General features: G+C 49.9%; 1 protein-coding gene across 5 annotated transcripts in view; it reads right to left on the bottom strand.

The window, feature by feature from the left end:
* HAUS7 (HAUS augmin like complex subunit 7) overlaps positions 1-20,582 on the bottom strand; it is a 31,224-nt gene extending 10,642 nt beyond the window's left edge. Inside the window, exons 1-6 of one of the 5 annotated variants that reach the window (XM_047715611.1) lie at positions 20,430-20,582; positions 19,459-19,574; positions 15,073-15,140; positions 12,435-12,496; positions 3,101-3,139; positions 206-297 (exon numbers count right to left, since the gene is read on the bottom strand). In XM_047715611.1, the coding sequence (XP_047571567.1) occupies positions 206-297; positions 3,101-3,139; positions 12,435-12,496; positions 15,073-15,140; positions 19,459-19,574; positions 20,430-20,537 (485 nt within the window). In that variant the 5' untranslated portion in view covers positions 20,538-20,582. Of the gene's footprint in view, positions 1-205; positions 298-3,100; positions 3,140-12,434; positions 12,497-15,072; positions 15,141-19,458; positions 19,575-20,429 lie in introns of those variants that run through there. The other 4 variants (XM_047715609.1, XM_047715608.1, XM_047715610.1 and 1 more) reach the window with 4 other exon arrangements.
* Positions 20,583-20,961: the final 379 nt, after the last annotated feature.

The following is a 20,961-nucleotide window of genomic DNA, read 5'->3' as shown; positions in this document are numbered from 1 at the left end:
ACCTTCCCCGGCAGGTGAGGCTGGACTCACGCCCGACTGGGCCAGCGTGTAGCTGCGCTGCCCACGCGGAAGTGAAGACCCCAGCTGGAGATGCACCTGCTGCTGGGCCTAGGCACCCCGTGGGCCCCCTAGCCTCGCCAGCTCCACATAAAGCTCCAAGGGCGCCCACCGGGCCTTCCTCAGAGGGCCCATCCTGAGCCTTTACCTGGGGCAGCTGGAGTATCCGACAGTCAGGCTCCAGACGGCATCCAGCAGCTGGTCCAGGAGGTGCAACTGCTTCTGGGCGCAGGCCCGGCCCTGGGCAGGGAAGGGCGGGCGCGCTCACTAGCCGGACGCACGGGGGCCCCACCCCACACCCTGCCCTGCTGGGGCCGCTGGAAAGGAGCACTTGGGCCGGCGGCGTTTGCGACTGGCTTGGGGACTGTGGTCACTGAGCACTCCCAGCCTCACGAAGGGCCCAGCACACATCCCCCAGCGTGGCTCCTTGGGAGGCCTTCCCCACCGGCCTGGTGCTCGGCTGCGTCGAGAGAGGGGACTCTGGAAGCTCATCAGCCTAAAATTGGCTCCTTGGACCGATCGCTGCCTCCTGTTGCCTCGTCCTCCCAGTCTGCCCCAGTGACAGAGCCCGAGAGACACACCCGCACATAACCCTGGAGCAGAGCTGAGGTGCGGGGCACGGGACACAACCTGGACAGGAGGCAGCCTGGGCAGAAACGCGAGAGCAGCTATCACACAGGACCCCACAAAGCCTTGACCAGCGGCCAGAGCTGGGACGTTCTGCCCACTGGCCCCTCCTCAGCACAGCCCTGACTCTGACAGCTGCCCCCACCCCAGCCCAGTGCTCACCAGCAACCCTCTTCGTTCAGCCGCACTCGTATCTGTACTGAGATGCACACGCCAGGATGACCCTTTCTAAGGCTCATCGGTTATCAGGACAGTCACAGAGCTGTGCAGCCACTGCCATTTGCTAAGTCCGGGACATCACCATCACCCCAAAAGTGCTCCTGTCCCCACCCCCCACCCCCACCCTAGTCCCCAGCACCCATGGATCTGCCTCTTCTGGACACTTCCTATAAATGGAATCTCACGTGTGGGGGCTTTTGGGACCGGCCCCTTCACTCAGCATCGCGTTTTCAAGGTCCCTCATTATTGCTGGCTTGTCCATTCCCCAGTTAAGGGGAATTGGGGTTTTTCCCTACTTTTTGGCTCTTAAGCAATACTTCCCGCTCCGGGACAAGTTTCTGCGCGGCCCTACAGCTGACAGCGGAAGCGCTGGTCACGGGGCCCCTGCGGGGCTCACCACTCGGAGGAGCCGCTGGACCACGTGCCCCTGTGGCTACACCGCCTGGCGCTGCCCGTGTCTGTCTGCTCACACTCGGGGCTGTGCAGCGGGACCTCACCGCGGTTGGGTTTGTGCCCCTGATGACGGGCGGCACCTGAAAGCATGCTCCTTGGCCATTTGCTGATCTTGGGAGAAATGTATTCGGAGCTTCTGCCCATTTTTGAGTCGGGTTACTTGTTTTTTTCTCACAGAGTTGTGAGAGTTCTTTGTACACTCTGGATGGTAGACCCTTGCCAGATCTATGACTGACGAAGACTCTTTTCAGTCTGTGGATTCTCTCTGCTTTCTCGATGTCCTTTGAAGCACCAAGTGGCTCACTTTAGTGAAGTCTAACAGATCTATTTTTTTTTTCTTTTTACTTGTGCCTTCAGTATCAAAATTACTTTTTAAAAATATTACGAACTCACGGATTTGAGTTCACAGAAGGGGCTCAGTCTGCTGCAGTCACTGTCCACGCGTAATGCGAGTCTCGGGTATCTGCCCTGTTCTCTCGTGTGACAAGGTGCTCCTGACACAACTGGTACATTTCCTGCCCCAGGCCTGTGTTACAACCGGAGTGTCATTGTTCTTGGCCTTTTAAGAGGCCAAGAAGCAAGGAAATACAAAGAGCAAGTAAATACATATATATCCACACACTGTTTTTTAGTTAAAATACATTAAAAGCTCACCCTGATATTCCCAGCTCAAATTCCAGACTATGGGCTTTGACAAACCTAATGATCTTATACCTGTACCCCAGCTCCCAGCTTCCAATATGCTGACATACATTATTTTTTTGTTTTTGTTTTGTATTCCATAAAAAGGAATGAAGTACTGATCCACGTGCAAATATCATGCTAAGTGAAGAAGCCGTTACAAAAGGCCACGTGCCGTATGACTCTGTTTATGTGAAACAGAGACAGTAGAGTGATGGGGGCCAGGGTCTGTGGGTAATAGGGAATAACGGCTTAATGGGCATGGGATCCCCTTAAGGGTGATGAAAATGTTCTGGAACTAGATAGATGTACTTAGTGCCACTGACTGCACCCTTAAAAATAGTTCAGATGGTGAATTTTATGTTATGTGTATTTCACCACAACAAAACAATGTTTTTTTTTGTTTTTTTTTTTAAGATTTTATTTATTTGGCAGAGAGAGAGAGAGAGAGAGAAAGAGAGAGAGAGAATACAAGCAGGGGGAGTGGAAGAGGGAGAAGCTGACTCCTGGGTAAGCAGGGAGCCTGATGCGGGGCTCGATCCCCTGACCCTGGGATCATGACCTGAGCCGAAGGCAGACGCTTAATGACTGAGCCACTCAGGTGCCCCCAAAACAATGTTTTTAAAAAAGAACCCTTCAGAGCCTGCTGGGAAATCTTTTTAATGGTCAAAATGGTAAATATTGGGGTGCTTGGTGGCTCAGTCAGGCGTCTGCCTTCAGCTCAGGTCATGGTCCTGGGATCCTCGGATCAAGCCCCACATCAGGGTCAGTGGGGAGCCTGCTTCTCCCTCTCCCCACAACTGCCCACTTGTGCTTTCCATCTCTCTAACTAAAATCTTTTTTAAAAGGTAAATATTATGCTATGTGCAATTTACCACAATGAAAAAAATCTTTAAAGATAAAAAGGAAGAGAGGGATTAGAGTTCCAGGTAAGACTGAGGGACCAGCTTCCCCCACCCACTGAGCACCCACACCTAGGAGTGGGACAGAATGTGTGTGTTGGGTGTCTAAAGTCTTAGAAGGCCAGAGTCCAAGGTTACCACTGAGACTGGTGATGACTTACCATGTTCTCTCCTCTGGTCTCCCTGGACCTGCACTCAGCCTAGGTGAAACCCAGAAGGGAGCATAATGGTACAGAGAGCTCCAGAAAAGGAAACCCCTAACACTCAGGGAGAACAAGGGAAATCCCTGGCCTTCTCTCTCTCTGCTCTACGACCCCAGATGCCAGGCAATGTCATGGCAGGGGTGGAAGCAGCAACAAAGGTGGCAAATAACAGAAAACTGCTCTGGGAGCAGGGAACCTTCCTCTCCATTCAGTGGAGCTACGCGGGGGGTGGGTGGGTGGGGAGCGCAAACCCTTCACTGCTTCTTCCACTCTGCCCTCCCACCACGGTGTTACAGTCACAGAAGTGGCTAGTTTATGGCTGTGGGACAGCAAAGGATGGCCCTTTCCCCAGAAGCCAGACAGAACCAAAAAGAAGACAGGAAGGGAAGATCTAAGGAAAGTAACCCTACAAATTTGTTTACAAATGCCTGGGCTCACGCCCACGCATGCAGGGGTAGATCTGATCTTCATAAACATCCCAAAGAATGATTACAGGGGAGAGGTCAACAGCCAGGTCCCAGGAGACTGTTGGGTGGTGGGCACACAGGACAGGGCCAAGCAGCAGCACAAAGGCTGCAGACACTGAGCTGACGCTGGCTGGAACCACAGGCCAGAGGAGGAGGCAGGACGTGCAGTTTAACCCTAAGCGGGTCACGTGCCTGCTGAAACACAAACACCCACATTCCCCGTAAAATTTAACAAGGCCCAGAGACAAAGTCATAGTCAGGAATGTCCGGGATGCAATCCACAATTATTTGGCACATGAAGAAGACCGTGAAAATCTCAACTTGCACAAGAAAAGACAATCAGCAGACACCCATCACAAGACGGTGCAGATGCTGGAATTCCCTGACAAAGTTAAAGTGATCATTACAAAAATGCTCGGTACGTCACCACAAACGCTCTTGAAACAAAAGTTAAAACAGAAAACGTCAGCAAAGAAATTTTTTTAAAAACAGGAAATATCTTTTAGAGCTGGAAAATAGAATAACTGAAATAAAAAACTCACTTGTGGCCCAAAGAGCAGATTGGAAGGGACAGAGGCGAGAGTCAATGAACTTAAAAATAGATTAACAGAAACTATCCATTGTGAGCAACAGCAAGGAAAAAAACACCGAAAAAAATTAAGAGCCTCATGGACATGTGGTACAATAATAAAAGGTCTAACACGTGTGTCAGAGAAGTCCCAAAAGGAGGGGAGAAAAACATGTGGGCTGAAAAAATATTTGAAGGGATGATGGCTGAAAACTTCCCAAATTCAGAAAAAGACACAAACTTACAGATCTGAGAAGCTGAGTGATTCCAAATAGGACAAACCCGAAGAAGTATTCCCACAAACACAAAAATTGCTGAAAACTAATGACAAAGAAAAAAGTTTTAAAGCAATAGGAGAAAATCAATGCATAACCCATAGGGGCAAAACTATCCAAATGACTGCAGATTTCTCATCGGAACCTATGGAGAAAGAACTGTCAACACAAAATTCCGTATTCAGTAAATATATCCACCAAGAACGAAGGGGAACTGGACAGACTCAAATAAGTGAACACTGAGAGAACTTGGACCCAGCAGACCACTTCCAAAAGAATTGCTAAAGGCCATCCTTCAGAAAGAAGTGAAATGATACCGGAAAGAAACTTGGAACATCACAAAAGAAGGAAGAATAAAGGACAAAACCTCACAATCAGCTCAGCAGATGCAGAAAAAGCATTTACAAAATTCAACACCCTTTCAGGATACAAACACTAACAAACAGGAAGAGAAGGGAGCACCCTCCACCTGATAAAGGGGTAACATCACACTCAGTGGTGATCGAATGCTTTCCTCCTCAAATCACGAACAGGACAAGGATGCCCACTCTTGCCACTTCCATTCAACACCACCCTGGAGGTGTTATCCAGAGCAATTAGGCAAGAAAAAAAGAAATTTAAAACATGCAAATTCAAAAGGCCGGAATAAAACGATCTCTATTTGCAGATGACACAACCTTATATATAGAAAACCTTAAGGGATCCACTAGAAAGATCACCGGAACTAGTACGCAAGTTTAGCAACCCAGCAGGATACAAGAGCAATATGCAAACATTAATTGTATTTCCACATGCTAGCAAACAGTAACACAAAAATAAAATTGAGAAAACAATTCCAGGGCGAGCGGTAAGACAACAGAGAAGTAGGGTGACTGGAACACAGCTAGATAAAGACTGGATCATTCTGAACACCCATGAAATCAATCAGAAGTCTTGGAGAATATCTCGCACATCGACAAACCAGAAAAATGACCCACAGAAACTTCTTGTCACAAGCAGACCAAAGCACACCTAGGATCTAGGTTCCTATATGTATTTTATTTTATCTTACATAATTTTTAAGGTTTTTTTTTCATTTTTCTTTTTTCTTATTTCTTTTTCTATTTTTTTCCCTCCAAAATGACAAGATGGAGGAATTCACCCCAAAAGAAAGAACAGAAAGAAACGATAGCCAGAGATTTAATCAATGCAGACCCAAGTAAAATGTCTGAACTAGAACTGAAGACAATTATAAGGATACTAACCAGGCTTGAAAAAAAGTATAGAAGAAACTAGAGAATCCCCTACTGCAGAGATAAAAGAATTAAAATCTAGTCAGGCCAAAATTAAAAATGCTATAACCAAGATGTAGTCCCAAGCAGAGGTCATAAAAATGAGGATGAATGAGGGCACCTGGGGGGCTCAGTCATCAAGCATCTGCCTTTCAGTCAGGTCAGGATCCCAGTGTCCTGGGATGGAACCCCACATCAGGCTCCCTGCTCGGCAGGAAGCCTGCTTCTCCCTCTGTCGCTTCCCCTGTTTGTATTCCTTCTCTCACTGTCTCTGTCTCTGTCTCTCTCTCTCTCTCTGTGTCAAATAAATAAATAAAATCTTTTTTAAAAAAAAGAGGATGAATGAAGTAGAAGAGCTAATCAGTGATCTAAAAGATAAAATGATGGAAAATAATGAAGTTGAAAAGAAGAGGGAAAGAAAATTATTAGATCATGAAGGTAGACTGAGGGAACTCAGTGATCCCATAAGGCAAAATAATGTCCATATTATAGGATTTCCAGAAGATGAGGAGGAGAAAGAGGCAGGCAGCTTATTTGAAGAAATTATAGCTGAGAACTTCCCTAATCTGGGAAGTTCCAGTGCAGAAGGAACAGAGAACCCCCCTCAAAATCAACAAAAATAGATCAACACCTTGACATATTATAGTGAAGCTTGCAAATTACAAGGATAAAGAGAAAATCCTGAAAGCAGCTCAGGACAAGAGGTCCTTAACCTACAAGGGTAGACACATAAGGCTGGCAGCAGACCTACCACAGGGACCTGGCAGGCCAGAAAGGACTGGTATGACACATTCAATGTGCTAACTGGGAAAAATCTGCAGCCACGAATACTTTATCCAGCAAAGCTGTCATTCAGAACAGGAGAGGTAAACAAGCTTCCAGGGCAAACAAAAACTAAAGGAATTAGTGAACTAAACCAGCCCTGCAAGAAATATTAAAGGGGATCCTATGAGCGGAGAGAGAGCCCCAAAATAACAAAGCCCAGAAAGGAACAGAGATAATGGCCAAGAACGATGACTTTATAGGTACTATGATGGCACTAAATTCTTATCTTTCAATAATTATTCTGAATGTAAATGGACTAAATGCTCCAATCAAAAGACATAAGGTGTCACAAAGGACAAAAAATAGATAAATAAAATAAGACCCACTGATACGCTGCTTACAAGAGACTCATTTTTAGACCCAAAGACACCTCCAGACTGAAAGTGAGGGGGTTGAGAACCATCTATCATGCATCAAAAAGAGTGGGCATCAAAAGAGTGCTGGAGTAGCAATCCTTCTATCAGACCAATGAGATTTTAAACCAGAGACTATAAAAGGAGATGAAGAAGGGCACTATATCACAATAAAGGGGTCTGCCCAAGAAGAAGATCTAACAACTGTAAATACTGATGCCTGTAACGTGGGAGCAGCCAAATATGTAAACCAATTACTAACAAAATAAAAGAAACTCATTGATAATAATGCCGTAATAGTATTAACACTGCATCCACAACAATGGACAGATCATCTAAACAGATCAACAAGGAAACAAGGGCTTTGAATGAAACGCTGGACTGACGGACGACTTCACAGATATATTCAGAGTATTTTATCTTAAAGCAGCAGAACACACATTCTTCTCTAGTGCACATGAGACATTCTCCAGAACAGATCACATCCTGAGTCACAAATCAGGTCTCAACTGGTACAAAAAGACTGAGATCATACCAGGCATATTTTAAGGCCACCACAATGCTATGAAACTTGAGGCAGCCACAAGAAGAAATTTGGAAGGACCACAAATACATGGAAGTTAAAGAACAACCCACGAAAGAATGAATGAGACAACCAGGAAATTAAAGAAGAATTTTAAAAATACATGGAAGAAATGAAAATGAAAACACGACAGTTCAGAACCTTTGGGATGCAGCACAGTGGTCCTAAGAGGGACGTATATAGCAATAGAGGCCTTCCTCAAGAGGCAAGAAAAGTCTCAAAATATACAACCTAACCTTACACCTTAAGGATCTGGAAAAAGAACAGTAAATAACACCTAACTCAAGCAGGAGAAGAGAAATAATAAAGATTAGAGTAGAAATCAATAACATAGAAATTTTTTAAAAAAACCAACCCAGAACAGATCAACAAAACTAGGAGCTGGTTTCTTGAAAGAATTAATAAGATTGATAAACCCCTGGCCAGACTTATCAAAAAGAAAAGAGAAAGGACCCAAATAAATAAAATCATGAATGAAAGAGGAAAGATCACAACCAACACTGAAGAAATGCAATTATAAGAACATATTATGAGCAACTATATGCCAACAAATTAGGCAATCTGGAATAAACAGAGAAATTCCTAGAAACATATAAACTATCAAAACTTAAACAGGAAGAAATAGAAAATCCAAACAGACCAGCAAAGAAATTGAAGCAGTCATCAAAAATCTCCCAACAAACAAAGAGTCCAGGGCCAGAGGGCTTCCCAGGGGAATTCTACCAAACATTGGGAAGAATTAATACCTATTCTTCTGAAACTGCTCCAAAAAAGAGAAATGGAAGGAAAACTTCCAAGCTCATTCTATGAGGCCAGCATCACCCTGATCCCAAAACCAAAGATCCCACTAAAAAGGAGAACTAGAGACCAATAACCCTCATGAACACGGATGCAAAATTTCTCCCCAAGACACTAGCCAACAGGATCCAACAGTACATCAAAAGGATTATTCACCATGACCAAGTGGGATTGATTCTTGGGCTACAGGGTGGTTTGACATCTAGAAATCAATCAGTGTGACACACGACATAATTAAAAAAAGGACAAGAACCATATGATACTCTCAATAGATGCAGAAAAAGCATCTGACAAAATACAGCATCCCTTCCTAACCCTCCAGCATAGGAGAGAGGGAACAAACCTCCACACCATAAAGGCCACTAACAATGAAGCAGCAGAAAGAGAAATCAAGAACTCAATCCCATTTACAATTGCACCGAAAACCGTAAGTATCTAGGAATAAACCTAACCAAAGAAGTAAAAAATCTATACTCTAGACACTACAGAATATTAAAGAAATTGAGGACGACACAAAGAAATGGAAAAACATTCCATGCTCATGGGTTGGAAGAACAGATATTGTTAAAATGTCTAAGCTGCCCAGAGCAATCTACGCATTAATGCAATCCCTACCAAAATACCACTGGCATTTTTCACAGAGCTGGAACAAACAATCCTAAAATTTGTATAGAACCAGAAAAGTCCCTGAATAGCCAGAGGAATGCTGAAAAAGAAAACCAAAGCTGGAGGCATCGCAATGCCAGATTTCAAGCTCTATTACAACGATGTAATTTATCAAGACAGCATGGTACTGGCACAGAAACAGAAACACAGATCAGTAGAACAGAGAGTCCAGAAATGGACCCTCAACTCTATGGTCAACTAATCTTTGACAAAACGGGAAAGAACGTCCAATGGAAAAAAGACAGTCTCTTCAATAAATGGTGTGGAGAAAACTGGACAGCCACACGCAGAAGAAAGAAACTGAACCATTTTCTTACACCATACATAAAAATAAACTCAAAATGGATGAAAGACCTCAGTGTGAGATAGGAATCCATCAAAATCCTAGAGAAGAACACAGGCAGCAACCTCTTTGACCCTGGCCACAGCAATTTCCTGCTAGACACATCATGTCTCCAAAGGCAAAGGAAACAAAAGCAAAAATGAAGTAGTGGGACTTCATCAGGATAAAAGCTTCTGCACAGCAGAGGAAACAATCAGCAAAACTAAAAGGCAACCTATGGAATGGGAGAAGATATTTGCAAATGACCTATCAGATAAAGGGCTGGTATCCAAGATCTATAAAGAGCTTATCAAACTCAACACCAAAAACCCAAATAATCCAATCAAGAAATAGGCAGGAAACATGAACAGACATTTCTCCAAAGACATACAAATGGCCAAGAGACACATGAAAAAATGTTCAACATCACTTGGCATCAGGGAAACACAGATCAAAACCACAGTGAGCTACCACCTCACACCAGTCAGAATGGCTAAAATTAACAAGTCAGGAAAAGACAGATGTTCAAGAAGGATGTGGAGAAAAGGGAACCCTCTTGCACTGTTGGTGGGAATGCAAGCTGGTGCAGCCACTCTGGAAAACAGTATGGAGGTTCCTCAAGAAGTTGAAAATAGAGCTACCTTACGACCCAGCAATTGCACTACTGGGTTTTTACCCCAAAAATACAAATGTAGTGATCTGAAGGGACACGTGCACCCGAATGTTTATAGCAGCAATGTCACAATAGCCAAACGTTCATCAACAGATGAATGGATAAAGATGTGGAGTGTGTATCTCTCTCTCTCTCTCTCTCACACATACACATACACACACACACGCACGCACGCACACACACACACAGAGGAACATTACTCAGCTATCAAAAAGAATGAAATATTGTCATTTGCAAAGACATGGATGGAACTAGAAGGTATTATGCCAAGCGAACAAAGTCAGAGAAAGACAAATGCCATATGAATTCACTCATATGTGGAGTTTAAGAAACAAAACAGATGAACATGGGAGAAGGGAAGGAAAAATACAATAAGATGAAAATTGACAGGGAGGCTAACCATAAGAGACGCTGAACTCTAGGAAGCAAACTGAGGGTTGCTGGAGGGGAGGTTGGGGGGGATAACTGGGTGATGGGCATCAAGGAGGGGCACATGATGTAGTGAGCAGTGGGTGTTCTATGCCACTGATGAATCACTAAATTCTACCCCTGAAACTAATAATACACTGTGTGTTAACTAAATTGAATCCAAATAAAAATTTTTAAAAAAGAAAACAATCCCAATTATAAGATCATAAGGAATAAAATACTTAGGAACAAATTTAGATGTGTGCACCAGAAGCTACAAAACAGCTTTGAAAGAAATTAAGGAAAACCTACATAAATGGAAAGACACCCCATGTTCATGGATAGGAAAACTTCATACAGTTGATAGCAACACTCCCCAAAACGATCCACAGGTTCAACACAATCTCCACCAACTGGCTTTTTTGCAGAAATTGACAAGCTGATTCCAAAATTCATATGGAAATTCAAAGGATTCCCCATAGCCAAAACAATCACTAAAAAGAGCAAAGTTGAAGGATTCACAAATTACAACTGACTATAAAGCTATAGTAATCCAGATAACATGGCATTAGGACAGAAATAAATAATAAATAATAATAAATAATAATCATCATCATCATCAATGGAGCAAAATGGAGATTCCAGAAATAAACGCACACATTTACAGTTAACTGATCTTCAACAAGGATGCCAAGACAATTCAATACATAAAACTAACTCAAAATGGATCAAAGGCCTAACTGTGAGAACTAAAACGATAAAACTCTTGGAAGAAAGCACAAGTGTCAATTTTCATGACTCAGGATTTGGCAGTGGATTCTTAGACATAATGCCAAAGCACAAGCAACAAAAGAAAAAGTAAATAAACTGGGCTGCATCGAAACTAGAAAGTTTTGTGCTCCAAAGTACACATCAGGTATGGGAATGGGAGAAAAGATCTGTAAATCACATGTCTGACATCGCTTGTATCCACAAAATATAACGAATTCTTCCAACTCAACAATGAAAGACAAATAACCCAATGAAAGAGTGGGCAAAAGAACTGAACACAGACATTTCTCTAAAGAAGATCTACAAATGGCCACAAGCACATGAAAGATGCCCAACATCATTAGTCACCAGGGAAATGCAAATCAAAACCACGAGACAGCCCTTCCCACACACCAAGATGGCTGCAATCAAAAAGACGAGCAGATGTGCGTGAGGATGTAGGGAAACTGGAAGCCTTGCAGGCTGCTGGTGGAAATGTAAAACAGTGCAGTCACTTGGGGAAACAGTTTGGCACCAAGTTCCTCAAAAAGCTAAATGTATGATTATTACACTTGACCTATCGATTCCGCTCCTAGCTATACACACAACAGAATGGAAAACACGTCTTCAGTTAAAAACATATACAGTGACACTTGTAGCATTATTTGCACTACCCAAAATGTGAAACTAATTATTCTAAAAGCTTGACAAGACTTTAAGGGCAGAGGGGCGCCTGGGTGGCTCAAACGGTTAAGCCTCTGCCTTCGGGTCAGGTCATGATCCAAGGGTCCTGGGATCGAGCCCCGCATCGGGCTCCCTGCTCAGCAGGGAGCCTGTTTCTCCCTCTGCCTCTGCCTGCCGCTGTACTTGTGCTCTCTATCTTCCTGTCAAATAATAGAAAAAATTTTAAGTTTAAAATTAAAAAAAAAAAAAAGACTTTCGGGGCAGGGGCAGGGTTTCTCTGACTGATGTGGGCAGGGGCTTGGGCCACCTCTGTATAGAAAGCTGCGGGGAACAGCCAGAAAGGGGAAGTGCAGGGGCTTCGGACCAGGGGCCTGGGACTGAGGCCTGGCTCTGTCACTAGGTGACCCAGAACAAGCGGTTTGACACCTCCCCTGTGAAATGGGACTAGGACAAGGACCTAGTGCCATAGGTGAGCGTGACAACTACTGGCATACGAAGTACTTACCGCAGTGCCAGTGGGTATGAAGTCTTCAACCGAGGACAGCATGTGCTCTGCCCTATTGGTCACCATAACTAGAGCTCTTCCTCCCACCCCTGACCCAGCTTCACTGAGGCCCCGAGCCTGTGGGGACAGAGGACCCTCTCTTACCTTCACGAGCTCCTGGTCATCCAGCCCACACAGCATCAGCTCATGGCCGAGTTTCACCATCTCTGTCGGAACACAAGGACCCTGTTGCTGCAGATGCCCACCCACACAGGAGAGGAGGCCGTGCACCCAGGAGGGTGCCAAGTGCTGCTCCAGGGAGACAGCTTCTGCTCTGGCATTGGCAGGCCAGTGCCCAAGAGGCCAGGCTGGGCCCAGAAAGCCTGCGTGGACAGGGAGGCCGGTGGGCAGCATGCCACGGGACTTGCACCTCCTGGGCAAGAGTTTCCTGCACTGAAATAAGGGGTCACACCGGATGTTCTTCAACAGAAGGAAATCTGGCTTCTAGCAAAAGCCAGCCAGCCACGTGAGGAGCTGAGAGGTCAGGGAACCTTCTGAAGTTGCTGCACGCCCCCCTTTCAGAGAACTTGCCAGGCCAAAGCAAAAGGAACCATGGCTCCCATGTGTCAATTTCGTACAGGCCTTTCACCTTGCTGGCAACTCTAGAAGGTGGGCAGCAACTCCATTTTATAGATTGGAAAACTGAGTCAGTGCATGGTACAGGGACTGCCCAGCCACATCTGAGTAACCAGCTGATATATAAAGGCCAGGACTCAGAGCTAGGAGGCCTGCGGCCAATGCCAGCTCAGCATCCCCGACCTAGCTCCGTGGCAGCGTCTTTACTCCTTTGGAGGCAAGGCCCATCTCCTCCCCCCCCCCTGCATGTTCAGTAGTGGAACAGGCATGACGCTGGCATTTGCTCTGGAAGGTTTGGTGCACGAAGCAAGCAGGATATCTGTGTGAAACACGGAGGGAATATCCCTGGAAACACAGACGGAATACCAGTTATACCCTCAAGCATGCCCCCTGCCCACAACCCCGAACCCCAACCCTCTGTCTTCCACACCTCCTCTCCTACTTAGCCCGTATCCAAGTCTTGGTGAGTCTGGCCAACCCTCCCCTCACGGTAAATCCAGGATCTGGCCAACAACACTCCCACTTCCACTGCCCCCTCCCATGTCTTGCCTGCATCACTGCAAAAGCCTTCCAGTAGTCTCCCGGCCTCTGCCCAGGCTTCCTGTCCTCAGCTCAGTGGCCTCAGGGACGCTGTTAAATCCCAAGTCCAGCCACACCTTTCCTCGGAATAAAAGTTGTCCTTCCATGGCCTGATGTGGCTGGCCCTCTTGCCTCTCTGCCCTCACCACTCTCCCCTTGGTCTCCACTCTGCACCAGCCACCCAAGCCTCCTTGGTACTCCTCACAGCTGCAAGGCACATGCAAGCCTACCTCAGGCCCTTTGCACCTGCTGTTCCTTTGCCCTGAATACTGCTCTTCCTGATATCTTCCTGGCTCGCTTCCTCCCTTCCTGCAAATTTGTGTTTAAAAGAAAGGGCCTCCCCAATGATCTTAGATCAACAGTACCACCCTTCTCCCAACCCAACCCACATACCACTTTGCCCTCACCTGCCTTGGTTTATGGCACTTCTCAGCACCCCTTACAGAACTGCCCTGCCTTCATTTATCACTGGTCTCTCTCAGCCTGCACATGAGGCCCACGTGAACAGCACCACCCACTCCCAAAATGAGGCCGGGTGCATAGAAGATGCTCCTAAACACTGGTCAAATGAGTTAGGAATCGCCCTGATCCTCTTCGGAGGGTTATACCCTCTGACAGACACCCATATCTGCCACCTGCTCTGATACTCAGCGCACTTCCCAGAGGCAGGCAAGGCTCAGGTTATCACCCCTACTTGACGGAAGAAGAAACTAAGGCTGGGAATGGCAAGTCAAGTCTTTGGCGGGGCTAAGGGCGGGGTTGGCATCCGTGTGCAGGTGCGTGTTAAAGAATTCCGATGCAGTCTGACGGCCAGTTTCGCCTGGCCTTGACACGGTCCCATCAGTAGGAAAGTGCCAGACATAACACACCGGGGGGAGGGGGAGCACTTCTGTGCAGCCCAGGCCGGCCCACAGGCCAGGCCTACAGGCTCCAAGACACAACACCCTGTTCTGTCAGCCCATTTCAGCCTCGGGGGCCAATATCCCTGGGTAATTAATTTGGCAGTGACAGCGGGGGCCTGCACTGGGGCTCCAGGGTCCAGGTCACCCACCCTGGAGTAGCTGAGCCAAACACAGGCCCACAGAAAGTGTGACTTTTAGAGACACCATTGTGAGGACTGTAATTTCCACTCCTTTACCTAATGTTCATTACCAGATTACAGACAGTTTCTGCCCACAAAGGATCAAAAAGAAGCCGCTACAAGACAAGCCCCTATGGACGGTTGCCCAGGAGAGCAGCCCAGCACGCACACAGCAGGAAGACAGGGACAGAAGCACCGGAAGCATCAGCCAGAACCGGTCTCTGCCTCCGGTGCCTTGCTGGGTGGGCCGCACAGGGGGACCATCCTTGGCTCATCTGCACGCCCCTACGAGAGGAACTGTCCTCCTTGCCCATGCACAGTGTGTAAGTGTGTGGAAGGGCATGCCCTGATTCTAGAAGGCTCTGGCAAGATCTCCAGGGTGTGCACCAGCCAGAAGTAAACACCATCCAATAGGAAATTCAGTACAACTTGCTAAGGCGGCCACGCACCAGCTCAGAATTGTCCAGAATCCACCACCCAACTCCAACTCCCGTAACACAGACCCACCTTGGACCTTCACCTCGACTGGGGCCCCCTTTAGCAAGCTGAACTTGTCCTGCCAGGACGGACAGACCCTGCAGGGAAAGAGCAAAATTCATCAATCCTGAGCAGGCAGCAGAGGTCTCCTCATGACCCCTCCTTACACATGCTCTAAAAAAAGTGATTTGTGCATGTGCTAAATTACACTGAAATATCCACTTCAAGATGGATAATTTTATGTGATGTAAATTTTATGTGATGTAAATTCAATTCCATAAATTATCTGGGGAAAAAAACACAAAATATTCCTGAAAGCAAAGCTCAGAAATATGAATCTGAGTACTGAAATTTAAATTCTCACGATAGGGCTCCTCGGTGGCTCAGTCGGTGAAGCGTCTGCCTTCGGCTCAGGTCATGATCCCGGGGTCCTGGGACCCAGTCCCCTGTCGGCAGGCTCCCTGCTCATCGAAGAGCCTGCTTCTCCCTCTCCCTCTGTCCCTACCCCTGCTCGTGCTCTGTCTCTCACACTCATGTGCACGCTCTCCCTCAAATAAATAAATAAATAAAACCTTTAAATTCGCACCATAAAAATACAAAATGACTGCCCAAGACGAAAATCCTGAGTTCCTTGGAGCTCTGAGCTCTTTCTCAGAAGGAACCACGGCGCAGGCTCGTTTGAAGGATGCCCACCAAGGCCCTGCCTGCTCTGGCACCCTTGCGCGTCCTGCCTGGGTTCCGCTCACACTTCTCTGCACACATGTACGTCTGCTCTTCTGGGCCTAGAGTACTTTCTTCCCACCTGACCCAAGCACACTGGCTCGGCCTCATCCCAAGAAGCTCACGGCTGACATCGTCTCCCCAGGGAAGCTGGGGAAGGGCCAGGCAAGCCCACAGACCCTGTGGCATCCCTCCGGCCCAGCAGGACCTGGGCACCGTCCTCCCACCAGGCTCTCAGCTCCCCGCCGGCAGGCTCGCTGAGGCCTAATGCCATGGCGGCCGGCGCGTGTTAACAAATAAGCGCCACGGCCTCTTGCCGCCGAATAATCTGCCATTAGTACACATCCATGCTTTACTCTTTCAAAACAAGGACATTTTGTCTTTTGAGAAACGCTTAAATCACTGTGAGATTATCCTACTCCAGGTCACAGCTTTAAACCGTTTGAGGGCTCCCAGTGTGACAGGCTTTGGGATCATAGCTGCAGCCTCTGGACAGGGAGACAGCAATCCTAGCCACCTCCCGTGGGTCCAGCAGGGCCCCAGCCTTGGCGAGACCAGACAGATAAACGGGACAGTGGCCACTCCTAAGCACCTTGCTTAGAGACAGTGAGCTGATGGGCAAAACCGTTTCCAGACACAGACCACATCCAAAGGCAGTAAGGGCTACAATACCTGGCAGGCCTCCTGGAGGTCTCCACCGGGAGCAGGGCTCCGGCTGAGCACTACAGCCGCACACCTGAGCTCCAGGCCTAGCACAGCACCTAGGCCGTGGGAGCCTCGCTTGCACAGCCGAGACTGCTGCCCGTTTGCCGGGGAGCCCCAGGAGCTGGCTGCCGGGGCCAGCCCTCCCTACAGAAAGCTGAAAGGCTCTTTCCGCAGGACAGTGAGGGCCAAGACTCTACTCTGCCATCACGGTGTGGACGCCCGCCAGGGCTAGGGACCTGCTGACCTAGCAGCAGAAGAGGGCACAGTAGCTGTCCCATGGAGAGGGCTCGCTTCCTCTTCCCCAGGACCATGCCTCCAGATGAATGCCCGCCTCCCAGGCCACACCTGCCCTGGCCATCCTGGGGCCCTGGGAGGAGGCGGGGCTGTCCCGGACCTGAGGTGCGGGATCCCGCACGACAGGACTACAGCAGGGGGGAGGGCCTCAGCTGCGCTGCCTGTGACTTCGTGACTCAGTGAGGCAACCAGCTCTTCTGCCAAAGAGGGACAGGGCAGAAGGGGCAGAAAGAGGCCCTACCACAGAAAGTGCTGGGAGGCTGGGTCCAGGGCCTGGTCGCTGGGCAATGTTCCCACTTACGAGGTGCCAAGGAGCAGAGCGCACTCAGTACTCCATCAGGCTGGGCCCCAGCAAACCACTTCCACACACTGAAGAACAAATCCACAAAAGCCGAAGTGACCTCGTAGATCTTCCTGAGGCAGCAGGGAGCAGGGCGGAAAACACAGGCACTCAAGGCCTCCAGAGCAAGTACAGTTCAGGAGCCAAGGAAATGCAGGTGCCTTGAGTTCAGCCACCCCGGGAACCCTGCAGCTCTGCCCTGCCCTGACACCGAGGGCCCGCTCAGCACCCAGGCCACCCAGAGCCAGCATGCTGAGCCCCAAGGCCAATGCTGGCTGCACCTTCCAGATTCCACCCAGAGCAGGCAGGACAAGGCGACCCTGACCGAGGGCTGAAGGGGTGAAGGCACGTGCAGAGAAAGCCGATCTGAAATGTGGGAGAAGCTGAACTCTATCCAATCCTCTTTTTGGGACCTTAAAAGGCCTATGGCCTTTTGCCAGCTTGGGATCATAAGTAACTGTACGTTCCCTGTGTATTCTTTGAAAGAATTCAGCTGCTTGTATTTATAAAAGTACTAAAAGCATCTGAAGAATGTACCCAGAGACTCCCACCCATCCCTCCCACCCAGCAGGGTGACCCACTGCCCAGCTTCAGCCTAAGCCAGGCAAACCTGGGCTCCCTCCCATGAGAGCCTCTCCAAGACATGGCTGTGGCCCCCCCGTCCTCCTGGGGGGAACACTCGAGACCCCTGAACTGGCCCAGGCATCCCCACCACTGTCCCTCCTCCCAGACTGCTGGACCACACACTGGTCCTTCCAGGGATGGCGGTGGCCATCATGCAAGCCAGGCTCCTGCCATCTTTGCCCAGGACTGTTGCAATAGTTTCCATACCAGTCTCCCCGCCTCCACTGTCTCCCCTCCAAATCCATCCACCACAGAACCCCTGAGTCACCCTGCCGAAATGCCAACTTTAATATGCTGTGTCCCTGGCCCCATGCTTGCCCTGCCCAGAGCAGAAAGGGGAAAGGCCCTCCCGTGGCTTGCAAGGGAAGAGCTGCCCCAAGCTGCTGGCCGGGCCACTGCTGCCCAGCTCTGCCTCCCACACCTCGATTCCGCACTCCTATGGAAACAAGCACCCACCATTACCTGTCCCCTCCCACAGCAAGTGCCACCTCCCCCATGCCAACATCCATAACATTCGGACTGCAGAGGTATGCCCAACACCGGGATTCATGCCTGCGCCTTTTGCAGCCACTAGAGACCCGCTCCTTGAGGACACCCATCCACGCCTGAGGTCCGGGGCCCCGCACGGCACCCGGAATGATACAAGGGTGTGCATGTGTCGGTGAACCTGCTTATCAGCCAATAGCCTGCAGCACATTTCAAGGATGTCCAACACTGTGCTGCAGTCTGGGGCTGACACACGAGTCCTGCCTGGTATCCGCCCTCCAGCAGCTCCCAGTGCTTTCCAGAGCCGGACAGGACAGCAGGCCAAGACAGAACCAATGTGTTGAGGCCTCTGGGAGGGTGTGCTGGAAAGGTTGTGGGTGTCCGAGGGAAAGAGGGATAGGTTTCGGCCTGGGAGCTGGAGAATTTTCAAAAGGAGTTGGGATGTGTGAGCTGGGTCTTTGAAGGTTATGCACAGACCTGATAATGTTTCCAGGGGAGAGAGCAAAAGGGTATGAGAGCTCTCTGAGCAGAGCCCTGGGGTAGGGCCTGGGGGACACCAGGACAGGCGGCATGAAGTACAAATGCTCAGACATGAAAATGCCTCCACTCCGTCCCAGCCATTCGTAGAACACCCAGCCCAGGGCCAGGCCTGCTGACCTCCTACGGTACAGCAGGTGCGCCAGCTGGGGGAAGGCCGCACGCCCACTGCTCCACCAGCAGGCTCCTGCCCAGGCATCCTCCTGAGCTGTGAGGGCAGAGGGGCCAGGCTGAGGAGGAACGGGCCCAGACCTGGCCTCCCAAGGGACTCCTGTACCAACCTTGCCATCGGGGTAGCCTTCGTTTCCCTCGCACAGAGCTACGCACACTCACCGCAGCAATTGTTGACCTGAAGGACTGGGAAACAGGGTCTTGGCCCTGCCTGTCACCCCTCAACGGCCAGATGCCAGGCAGGCCCCAGGTCCAGTCTGAGAATAAGAGGACTGAAGCCCCCGCCCGCTCTGAAACTAGTAGAGCAAGGTGGCAAACAGATCAGCTCAAGCAGTGGCTGGGGCATGGGGGCAGCACTTCCAAGGCAAATCTGAGCATGGTTTGCACGGCTGGCACTTGTTACCCAACCTGCCGCTCTCATGGCGGCCTGCGGCACGGCGTGGAGCTGTGTGGGAGAATCGAACACGCACGCTTCCCCAGGTGGGCTGAGTGGTGCCTGGTGCACCCCGGGGACGGGGAGGAACAAAGGAAGACTTTACCGAACACATATCCACTCCAGGATTTCCAAGCGGTACTTCGAGGGACTACACAGCAGTTCCTGAATGGTCGTAGGTTCTGTGATATAAAGACCCTCAAGGACCGGGCACTTGAGATCCTAAGCAAGGCAAGAAAAATCAGGAAGCTTTAGAAAGTGAGTATGACCTAAGGGTTGAAATGCTCCTTCCTTCACACACACATTTAGTAACCCCCAAGCACACACCAGGCTTGTTAGCATACACAGGCTCCGCAGCTCACACCCCCGGAGGGCAGGGCTCTCCCTCCATCTTGCCCAGAGTTAAGTCTTCCTCGTTCTCAGCCCGCATCCCCAGCTGCCTGTCACCCCACCTCCTGTAAGTACGCCCGCTCTAGGCTCGCACGGCAGTTAGACTCACTGGCAACTAGAGGCTTTGGCAAGATTCTCGAGATTCTGAGCCAGGCTCCCAGCTATGTGACCAGAGGGAAAAGCCTGGGAGAAGGCAGAATAGCGCCTATGTGGAGTGTTGGGGTGGGAGGTGGGAGGAGGGGAAAGTGATGGGAGACAGGCTGTGCGTGCGGCACCTGGGATGGCTATCTGACCCCACTACTGTCACCACGGGCACCTGACACTGACTCGACAGGGTGGCACGAGCTCTGCCTGTCTCCCTCTAGACCCCGCGAGCTCCCAGAGGCCAGGGCCCGTGCCATCCCCGCGTCAGATGCTTCGGGCGCCCGGCAAGGTCCTGCAGAATTCCCGCAACGTAAGTTAAGGTGCAGCACGCGCGTGGCGTCGGCCGGAACTAGCAGGCACCGACCACGGAGACAGCAAGCGCGAAGGCCCAAGGCCGCCCAAGGAGCAGACGCCGGACAAGGCCGTGGCTGGGAACTGAGAGACGCGGCCGCGCTTGTGGCGCTGTCGACTTCCGCAGTAGGCCCTGCCCAGCCTGCCGCCCGGCCCCCGGCTGCCCCGGGGGGCTTCCCGGATCCGCGGCACCTTTAGCTTCGCGAACACCTGCACGGCCGCCTGCAGCACGCCCTCGTCGCCCTCATCGCCGTCGTTCTTGTAGCCGCCGCCACGGACGCCGCCACCTAGCCCAGCCATGTTTCGCGCTCTGATCCGCGGCCGCCCCCGCCTCGGGCTCACTGGCCGGCCCGGCTGCCAATCACACGCAAAACCCCGCGCCCCTCCCGCCCTCCGGTCCGCGCCGGCCTTCCCACCCCTCTCCCGCCGCGCCTTCCATTGGGCCGCAGCTCCACACGGGCCTGGGCACCACCCAGGAGGCGGGCCTCGAGAAAGGGGCGGGGCGCGTGAGAGCTGGGCGGGGCTCTCTTCGGCCCCGGCCCAGCCGAAGTCGGGAAGAGCCTTTCCCAGGAGAGGGCGCTCCTGCCTCGGTCGGCTGCTCCTTTAGTGGATGGGGAGGCGCCTTTTGGGTGCGACTCAACCCAGACTGGAGCGTCCTGGCTCCCTGTGCGGGGCTCTATCTCCGTTTCCCACGCTCACTGCTGTAGATAGAGGGCAGTTCCTG

This window comes from Lutra lutra, chromosome X, assembly GCF_902655055.1.
Source record: "Lutra lutra chromosome X, mLutLut1.2, whole genome shotgun sequence".
NCBI lineage: Eukaryota > Metazoa > Chordata > Mammalia > Carnivora > Mustelidae > Lutra > Lutra lutra.
Note: the sequence above shows the minus strand (reverse complement) of the source record. Positions and strands in the feature narration are given on the sequence as shown.